This window comes from Lolium rigidum, chromosome 7 (assembly GCF_022539505.1).
Source record: "Lolium rigidum isolate FL_2022 chromosome 7, APGP_CSIRO_Lrig_0.1, whole genome shotgun sequence".
NCBI lineage: Eukaryota > Viridiplantae > Streptophyta > Magnoliopsida > Poales > Poaceae > Lolium > Lolium rigidum.
This window is the reverse complement of record NC_061514.1, coordinates 71,713,005-71,723,705: the sequence shown is the minus strand read 5'-3', so window position 1 is coordinate 71,723,705 and position 10,701 is coordinate 71,713,005. Positions and strand designations below refer to the sequence as shown.

The following is a 10,701-nucleotide window of genomic DNA, read 5'->3' as shown; positions in this document are numbered from 1 at the left end:
TTTGCCACCTAGTTCTATTAAAAGTCCAAAAGAATTGCTTGTTGTTTTCTTTCGGAAATACTTTCTCGCTAGTGCTCAACATGCTGCTTTGCAGAGAGTTTATAATTTTGATCAAGGAGATGAAGAGAAATTGCCTGAGGCTTGGGCGAGATTTTGCTCTCTTATTAGAGCTCTGCCTGACCATGATTTGGAAAAGCATGATTTACTTGATATATTTTATAGTGGACTAACCATTGAGTCTAGGGCATACCTGGATAGTTGTGTTGGTTGTGTTTTCGGAAAAGAACTCCAGACGACGCTCGAAGAATTATTGGCTAAAATAGGCCGGAATTATGATGATTGGACTACGCCTGAACCAACTCCAATGCCAATAGTGAAGAAGAGGGGTTTAATTAAATTGAATGATGAAGATATGAGGGAAGCCAAGAAGTCTCTCAAGGAGAAAGGTATTAAATCTGAAGACGTGAAGACTCTACCTCCCATAGAAGATACATGTGAGATAATTCACCCTTCATCCATGATTGAGGTAAATTCCCTTCAACGCTTTACTAGGGAAGATATTCCGTATTCAAAACCTCCTGCGCAATGCTTAGATGAGTTTGATAATTATATTGTTAAGCAAGAAAATTTTAATATGAGAGTAGAGAATCATCTAATGGAAAATTCTCAAGCTATTAGTGAATTGCATGATATTGTGGAGAGAACCTCCAATGATGTTAAGATGCTTGTTAAACATTTTCATATGGTTCAAACTCAAATTGATCAACTCACTAAAGTGCAAAATGACTTGTTAGGAAATAATGCTAAAGAAAAACATGCTTATCAAGTAACAACTAGAGGTGGTGTCTCTACCCAGGATCCTCTATATCCTGAAGGGCATCCCAAAAGAATTGAACAAGATTCTCAACAAACTAAAACTAGTGCTCCATCTAAGAAAAAGAAGAAGAAACACAAAAATGTTGTAGAATCCTCTGAACCTGCTAATGATCCTAATAGTATTTCTATTTCTGATGCTGAAACTGAAAGTGGTAATGAACATGATAACGATAATGATAAGAATGATACTCCTGATAAAGAAGAGGTTGAAAAAGAACCTGAAAAGCATGCTAAAAATAAAAAGTATACTAAAGAAGATTTTATTGCTGAGAAACATGGTAATGAAAGAGAACCTTGGGTGCAAAAGCAAATGCCTTTTCCTCGCTAAGAAATTAAAATCAAAGGAAGAAGAACACTATAATAAATTTTGTGATTGGATGAAACCTTTATTCTTGCAAATCCCTTTGATCGATGCTATTAAATTGCCTCCTTATTCAAAGTATATGAAAGATATTGTTACTAACAAAAGGAAAATCCCCAATGAGGAAATTTCCACTATGCTTGCTAATTACTCTTTCAATGGCAAAGTTCCAAAGAAGTTGGGCGACCCGGTATACCTACTATTCCTTGTTCTATTAAGAATAATTATGTTAAAACTGCTCTATGTGACTTGGGAGCCGGTGTTAGTGTTATGCCTTTTTCTCTTTATAAGAGACTTTACTTAGATAAGTTGATACCTACTGATATATCTTTGCAAATGGCTGATAAATCTACTGCTATTCCTGTTGGTATAGTTGAGGATGTTCCTGTTCAAGTTACTAATAACTGCTTGATATTAACTGATTTTGTTGTGTTGGAAATGCCTGAAGATGATAATATGTCTATTATTCTTGGGAGACCTTTTCTTAACACCGCAGGGGCTGTTATTGATTGCAATAAAGGAAAGGTTACTTTCAATGTTGATGATAAGGAACACACCGTCTATTTCCCCAAGAGGATTGAGAAAGCGTGCGGAGTTAATACAATTTCTCATATGAGAACTATCAAAGTGGGAACCATCGATTGTCCTATATATGAGCCTAAAGAAGAATATCAAACTCTTGTGATTGGATCCATATCAATACAATTCAAGGTAACATGATTGATTTGAGGTTTATTTCTTCATATGCTATATAAAATTTATTTGGTGGCAAGACTTGATCAACCTTGTTAACAAATACCTTTTATATGCATAGAGGAGGTAAACAACATCTCTTTCTTCCTCCACTTGCTTTAGTTGCTGTAGCATTTTTAATTTGCAAAGTTTCTTAGTTGATTTGAGATTTCGAAAAATTTCCTGGCCATGAATAATAAACTTAATACCCGTAAATGTGCATTTTTCAAAGTTTTCAAAAATTCGCGAAAATTACACCGTTGGTCCTATTTTTCAACGAGGCACCTGGGAGCACCTAGAGGATGACCTGTGGGGCACCACGTGGTGCCACACCACAGGCCGGCGCGCCGGCAAGGGGGCGCCACCTGTGGTGTGGGCCCCTCCTTGCCCCACTACTTCATCTCTTTCTCCCAAGCATCTTCTCTCTCCCGAAAAAACTCGAACCAACTTTCTCTCACTCGCGTTTTTGCTCAAGAGCTCAGGATTTTTCGATCTCTTTGCTCAGCCCAGATTTCTGTTTGAAATTTGGCACATTTGCTCTCCGGTATGTGACTCCTTCGATTATCCAAATAGAATTTTGTTTGGTTGAGTATATCTTGAATATTTTGCTGCTGTAGGTAACATGTTTAGTGAGCTTGCATGTTTGTTCTAAGTGGTAGAAATTAGTTTTGATGCATGATTAGTACTCTAGCAAGTTCCTATGGTAGTTCCCCTCAATTATATGTCACCAAATCAAGTTTTATATTGTTTGTTGAAAATTTCAGAAAATGAAGAAGTTCAAATTTGGAGAATTGTTCAAGAAGGGAACAACCAGCACCGGGAGGCCTTCTAGGACCGCCACCCAAATTAGGCGATCGTACAATGAGGACATCATCGCGCCTAGCTTCGCTCCCGAAGAGGACAATGGGGCTCCTAATGCCTCATCCTTCCCATGTTATGATTTTCTGACAAATGCAGGGATATTGGATGATTTCTTCACCCTTGTCAACAGTGGCGGGCTTAGCCACCTACGTTGGAGATGAAAGGGAGCAATACTACATGCTCACCAAAATTTTTGTCGAGAGCTTCAAGTTCCAAAACACGCAATATAATCCGACAGCTTGCATTCAAGATCTATGGTACTCCTGTTACTATGGAATTGGAAGAATTTTGTCGTGCATTGGATATTGCCTCTCGTAGGTACAGACAAGGAGGATTGATGACAACCCCGGGACTTGTTGGAGCTCTATCGAGGATTACCAACGATGATTGTCGCACCATTCAGCGGGACAGGATAAGGAACATTCAACTCCCCGCCATTAAATATTTTGCATATTACGTTGCTACTAGCATACTTGGTAGGGAGAACACTAGCAATATTTCTAGTTACCATCTTGCTTTCTTGAATATTGCACTTATTGGACGGACATCTTATCATCTTGGTTCTCTTATTGCTCGCCGCCTGTCTACCAGGGGACCTATTTTTGGAGGAACTATTGCACTGCGCATTTTAACACATTTAGAGCTTCCTATTGATCCTAAGGATGTGCCATTAACCCCTAGGAGGCTTGATATCATTGCTATGAAAAGCCATCATTTTGTTACCACCGAGTCTACTTTAGATAATATGGCCTATAGAATGTTGTTTGCTGACGGGGATGAGAAAGAAATCCCTCTTCCCCAGCCAGTTTTTGTTCGATATTGACAGGCAACCATGGTCGCGCACTAAGGAGGAGGTGGATGAACATATGAAGATACAAGATTTCCACCAGCAGCATGACTCCGAGGACGCCGAGCCCTCCTACTGATTACACTCGTCACGTATCCGGGTGCTTCTTCTAGCACATACCCGGAATATGATCCATCTTCGTCGTACCACGGAGATACTACCTCATGGTCTCGATGGGATTGAACTCCACTTAGGCCAAAAGCCTAAGCTTGGGAGGAGGTATACCGGCATCACTCATTCTTTGCATATTATGGTTGCTGGATACTTGTATATACTTGTTTAGTTTGTTTGAGTGGTTTTCTAATGAGAGGAAGATGATATTTGGGGAAGTGCTGCCTGAAAACAGATTCTGGGCTGTTACTGTAAAAATTCGTGCGCACAGCCAGAACAGTATTTTGCGAAGCCAATTTTTGTGCAGGTTCCCCAGGTTATTATCTAACTTTCATTAGTTGAACACTTTTCGAACTGAGCAACGTAAGATTTTTGTAAAAATCGATTTCTGTACTGCTGTCAGGTTTTGGCAGATTTCTGCCATATTGTTTTTCTGTGTTTCTTTTAGTTTGCTATTTCTTGCTTTTACTTTGTTTCTTTTCCAAAACACAAAAAGACCAAAAATATTTCTGTTGTTTCTCTTCATCATTTCTTTATCTTGGTTTCTTGCATTTGTTTCGCTTTATTTGCTATTGCTAGTTTGCTATAAGAAAACCCAAAAAGATTTTGCTTTGTTTGCTTGTTTCCTTTTGTTCTTGTTCTCAAATTCGAAAACACCAAAAATATTTGCTGTTCTTCTTTGGTTTGTAAAGTTCATTATGAGTTCAATAGTCTTCGGTGGCTGGAGCGTGGTTTTCATTTCATATTATCCAAGCTACACAAGTGAAAAGGCAATAATGATGATCTACGACAATCTGATTGTGGTGAGAGGCTGGTATGAACTCTATTTGTTTTCATTTTTGTACATATACTCATCCATGTGAGCATGCTTAGTTGGTTCATGTGAGGTATATGTTATTTAAGAAAGTCTAGTAGTTCATGATCTCTCATGATTAGCTCCAATTTATTAATATGAGTAGCATGTCATGGATGTTTGCTTGCATTGTTTTATTCATAAGTAAGTATGGCCTTGTGGTATCCTCCTCTGAATAATTCATTTATATCGACTTGGCACATGCTCACGCATGCATATGACTGAACAAGAGTCAATTAAGCCTCAATAATTTACATTGCTTCGAGTTCTTGTATCACTTTTATGCCTCGGCTAATTTATTTTGCCGCAAGCATGATTATGATAGTTATTGCTCTCTTGATTTGTCGCTCCCTAGTCTTTTGCTAGCCTTCACTTGTACTCGAGCGGAACGCTGCTCATGCTTCCAAACACCCGAAAACCAAGTTATTCCAAAGTGTCCACCATAAATACCTATGCATGGCATTTCAAACCATTCCAAGTAAATTCTCATGCGCTACCTTTAAAACCTTCAAAATGCTTCTCAATTTGTGTTAATGTTTCATAGCTCATGAGGAAGTATGTGGTGTTTAGCTTTCAACCTTGTCATTTACTTTTGACGGACTCTCATATGGACTAGTGGCACATCCGCTTATCCAATAATTTTGCAAAAAGAGTTGGCAATGGGATTCCCAAATTCCGAATTAATTAACTTAAATAGACACTCCTCCATGGTTTGTGATTGTTGGACGGCACCCGAAGGATTCGGTTAGCCATGGCTTGTGTAAGCAAAGGTTGGGGGGAGTGTCATCATCATAATAAAACTAAATTATAAAGGCACTCCTTCATGGTATGTGATTGTTGGCAGGCACCCGAGGATTCGGTTAGCCATGGTTTGTGTAAGAAAGGTTGGAAGAAGTGCCACATAAAAATGCAAATAATTCATGGGAGCCGCTCTTGGGAGTCCGGGTTGGCGAGGTAGTTGGTGTACCCATTACCATTCGTTGACAACAACAAACACCTCTCAAAATAATTTTACTCCCGCTTTACAAATGAAAAGCTCTAGCGCATGTTAATCCCCTCGCTTCCCTCTGCGAAGGGTCAATCTTTTACTTTTATGTTGTGTCTCCATCCTTTCTTTGAGCACTTTCTTGAGAGCACAACTGTCATTCTTAGTATAATATGCTTGTCTTTAAATATGATTGATTGTGGTATAACTTTGATGCTTTTATCTTTGACAATCACTACTTCTAGTCTTTCTATGAACTCCAGAGGTGCCCGGGCATTTATGTTTTGCCGATCAAATACAGGCAAGCGAGATACCACTTTATCATACTCTCTTATGAACATTGCAATCCTGCCTATATACATGATTCATGATGCTTATTATTAATTGCTGGTACCTCTTCATGATTGACATAGCTGTTAGATGATCTCATTTGCATGTACCTTATTATGAACTGCTCAAGTATTAGCCATATCATGAGAATATATACATCATATGAGCAAATGTGTTCGTGAAAGTTCTTTTATCGCTCGGTTGTTAACTCGAATTGCTTGAGGACAAGCAATAAGCTAAGCTTGGGGGAGTTGATACTTCCAAAACGTATCTACTTTCTCGAACACTTTTGCTATTGTTTTGCCTCTAATTTGTGTATTTTGGATGCAAGTAACACGGACTAACGCCGTTTTCAGCAGAACTGTTCTCGGTGTCTCGCTTTTGTGCGTAAATCCAACTTTCAGGAAAAACCTCGGGATTTTGACGAAAGGGCCTATTTTCCCAGAATACTGACGGAGCCAGAAGGACAAGTAAGGTGGAGGCTCGAGGGCCCCACACCATAGGGCGGCGCGGCCCAGGGGGGCCCGCGCGGCCATGTGGTGTGGCCCCCTCGGCCGGCCTCCGACGCCCTCCTTCGGACTACTTATTCGCCTCGACCTAAAAACGCACGGGGAGAAGTTGAAGTCGCCTAAACCCTCCGTAACGCCGCCACATCGCGAAACTCCGTCTCGGGAGCCGGAAGTCTCCGTTCGGCACTCCGCCGGGACGGGGAATTGGAGGAGATCATCACCGCCATCACCGCCAACGCCTCTCCATCAACCAGCCATGTTTCCCCCATCCATGTGTGAGTAATTCCCCCGCCGTAGGCCGAAGGGGATGGTAGGGATTGGATGAGATTGGTCATGTAATAGCATAAGATTGTTAGGGCATAGTGCCTAGTGTCCGTAATTGGTACTTTGATGATATTGTTGCAACTTGTTATGCTTAATGCTTGTCACTAGGGCCCGAGTGCCATGATCTCAGATCTGAACATGTTATTGTTTCATGAAGATATTCGTTGTTTATGATCTTATCTGCAAGTTGTATACACATGTCGCTGTCCGGAACCAATGGCCCCGAAGTGACAGAAATCGGGACAACCGGAGGGAATGGTAGCGATGTGAGGATCACATGTGTTCACGGAGTGTTAATGCTTTGCTCCGGTACTCTATTAAAAGGAGTACCTTAATATCCGAGTAGTTTCCCTTGAGGCCCGGCTGCCACCGGCTGGTAGGACAAAAGATGTTGTGCAAGTTTCTCATTGCGAGCACGTACGACTATAATTGGAACACATGCCTATTGATTGATTAGTACTTGGATACCGTTTTATTATTATCCGCAAATGCCCTGCTATGATTGTTACATGAGTTTCTCTCATCCATGCAACGCCCATCATCCGTCCCCGTGCCTACGGTATTTTTAATCCTGCTCGTTTACTAAAATCACTACTGCTGTCTTTGTTACTCTGTCTGTTGTTATTTTACTACTGCTACTACTATAAAACTGTTACTACTCGATAAACTCTTGCGAGCAAGTCTGTTTCCAGAGTGCAGCTGAATTGACAACTCCGCTGTTAAGGCTTTCAAGTATTCTTTGTCTCCCCTTGTGTCGAATCAATAAATTGGGTTTTACTTCCCTCGAAGACTGTTGCGATCCCCTATACTTGTGGGTCATCATGCCTATCACACCTTCCTCTTGGGGTTTCCTAATCGCTTTGACAACAACTACCATCAAGATTGTCTGGCGCCATCACCGGAGCACCATCAAGATTTTCTGGCGCCGTTGCCGGGAAGAAAGAGGATTTCTGCAAGGGGAGTCTCTCATCTCCAATCTCTTTACTTTGTTATGGTTTGCTTAGATTACTTTATTTTGTTTTGTTTGCTTTAATTATATCAAAAACACAAAAAATAGTTTCTTACATAGTTGTTATTTTGTTTCTAGTTCATTATGTTGATTCCTAAGTACGATTTGAAGGACCTATATGTAGGTAGTGGTTCTATAATTGGGAAATATAACATCGAAAAATTCTTCAATCATGTTAGCAAGCATAAAGATATTGAGGATAAATCCCGGGTAGTACTTGCTCGATTATGAAACTGCTGCAACTTGTTTAGTTAAAATGCTGGAGGCTAGGTTTCTTAGCCTTAATCCTTTTATGCAGCAAATGTTTCTTACACTTCATGAAATTGAGGATGATGGAAAAGAAATATTTTATCCTAGAATTTTGCTCCGAGAATTTAAAGATGTGGTTATAGAAGCTAGGAAAGTTTTTGATCGGTTTGATAAGCTAGGCTCATGTGTAGATATCTTTGGTACACTTAAACAAACCAAAAATAGTAGAGAAGGTAAAATACCAATACCTTTCAAATTAGTAGCAATGCATGAAGCCTGGGAAAAGAATTTTGGATTGTTCCTGAAAATCCATTTGATGAAAGTAGTGAACCTAAGTGTACAGAGAAAGGGTCTTCTAAGACTCATATTGATAAAGAATGTGGATTTTGTACACGCAGGTATGGGTGCGGAAGTAATCTGTACCGTCCACAATGTTGGTTGCTTTGAGATCCGGAAAAAAGAGAAGAGGAGGATTTCTTTCATTTGTCGCGTCGTTTTACTGTTTTCCCAAGTCGGGCCCCATCCTTCGCTCCGGTCGACACGGAGAATCTACCCCGGACGGTCGAACCGGACAAGAGCGACTGCCCTCGAGTCCTCGACGCTCCTCACATTTTTCTGTCCCCCTCAAGGTTTTCTCTGTCCAAATCCTCCGTCGTCGCCGCCGGCGCGCCTCGGGCCTCCTCTGTATCCCGCCCTCCCCCGCCTGGTGCCCCCTGTTCTGACCGGCACGGATGCTCCGCCGGCGCGCCCTCTCCGCCGCCCATCCCCTCCGCTTGCAGGCAATGCCCGGCGGGGCAAGTCCAGGCATTCAACGTCTCCAACAACAACCTCTCCGGCGCGGTGCCAGCCCCGCTCCTGCAGAAGTTCGGCGCCGACTCCTTCGCCAGAAACGCGCTGCTCTGCGGCTACTCTGCTTCTTCGCCGCCCTGCCCCGTGTCTCCCTCCCCCGGAACACCGGCATCGTCCGGCGCACAGGGGCGCCACGGCCTCCGCAAGTTCAGCGCCAAGGACCTCACGCTCATCATCGCCGGGATCGTCATCGGCGCCCTCATCCTGCTCTCTCTCTGCTGCCTCCTGCTCTGTTTACTGACGAGGAAGAGGAGGTCCAACGGCAGCAGCACGCGGAGCGGGAAGGAGCCGTCCAGGAAGGACGCCGGCGCCGCCGCGGCTGCCGGGCGAGGCCAGAAGCCGGGTGCGTCAGAGGCGGAGTCCGGCGGCGACGTGGGCGGCAAGCTGGTCCACTTCGACGGGCCACTGGCGTTTACCGCCGACGACCTGCTTTGCGCGACCGCCGAGATCATGGGGAAGAGCACGTACGGCACCGTGTACAAGGCGACGCTGGAGGACGGCAACATGGTGGCTGCGAAGCGCCTGCGGGAGAAGATCACCAAGGGGCACAAGGAGTTCGAGGCCGAGGCAGCGGCGCTCGGCAAGGTCCGGCACCAGAACCTGCTGTCGCTCAGAGCCTACTACCTCGGCCCCAAGGGGGAGAAGCTGCTCGTCTTCGATTACATGCCCAAGGGCAGCCTCTCCGCCTTCTTGCACGGTCAGATTGCTTCGAACTTTTTCATCCACTGAAGCTGAACTCAACTCTGTAATTTCGAGTTCTGACATTATAACTACAATTCCGACGGCCTCCAGCTCGGGCTCCGAACACGCCGGTGGACTGGGCGACGCGGATGGTGATCGCCAAGGGGACAGCCCGTGGGCTCACCCACCTCCACGACGACATGAGCATCGTTCAAGGCAACCTCGCTGCAAGCAACGTCCTCCTCGACGACGACTCCAGCCCCAAGATCGCCGACATTGGCCTCTCCCGCCTAATGACGGCCGCCGCCAACTCAAGCGTGCTTGCCGCCGCGGGCGCCCTGGGCTACCGCGCGCCGGAGCTGTCCAAGCTCAAGAAGGCCGGCACCAAGACCGACGTGTACAGCCTCGGCGTCATCATCCTCGAGCTCCTCACCGGCAAATCCCCCGCCGACACCACCAACGGCATGGACCTGCCGCATTGGGTCCGGTCCATCGTCAAGGAGGAGTGGACCAGCGAGGTGTTCGACCTCGAGCTCATGCGCGACGCGGCCACTGGCCCGGAGGGGGACGAGCTCATGGACACGCTCAAGCTCGCGCTGCAGTGCGTCGAGACGTCGCCGTCGGCCCGCCCCGAGGCACGGGAGGTGCTGCGGCAGCTCGAGGCGATCCGGCCTGGACCTGGACCAGAGGGCGGCGCCGAACAGACCGACGAAGGCCATGCTGTTGCCTCTACAAGCAATGCGTAGCGCAACTGCTGCCCCAACTTGCACGGATTAGTAGTGGAAGAAGAAAGCAAATCGTCAAATCGAGAGGTTTAGTTAGACAGATATTTGACCCTTGGTTTGACATGGTCGGAAAAACGGGGGAGCGAAAATTTGGGAGAGGAGGCGACGAGGCAAGAGCTCACGCAGGGAATGGGATGGAGGAAGGAGATGACCCGGGAGAACGGCATGACCCAGGAATCCCGTGTTCCTGTCTGCTGTACTGGCTTTATGTTGTTTCCTATCTCTTCTCCACTGCCCAGAGAGATGAAAGGGAGGTGCACGCAGGGAATCTTTAGCTTGTTATCTTTTCCAGATCTCATAGCAACTAGCTGCTCTGAACGGTAACGATAGCTTCCGCAC

At 44.7% G+C, this 10,701-nt stretch overlaps 1 protein-coding gene across 1 annotated transcript; it reads left to right on the top strand.

The window, feature by feature from the left end:
• The first annotated feature begins 8,424 nt into the window (after window positions 1-8,424).
• LOC124671522 (probably inactive leucine-rich repeat receptor-like protein kinase IMK2) lies at window positions 8,425-10,323 on the top strand. Its single transcript, XM_047207888.1, has 3 exons — window positions 8,425-8,459; window positions 8,560-9,593; window positions 9,689-10,323. Exons 1-3 carry the CDS (start codon window positions 8,425-8,427, stop codon window positions 10,321-10,323), a joined length of 1,704 nt encoding a protein of 567 aa, XP_047063844.1.
• Window positions 10,324-10,701: the final 378 nt, after the last annotated feature.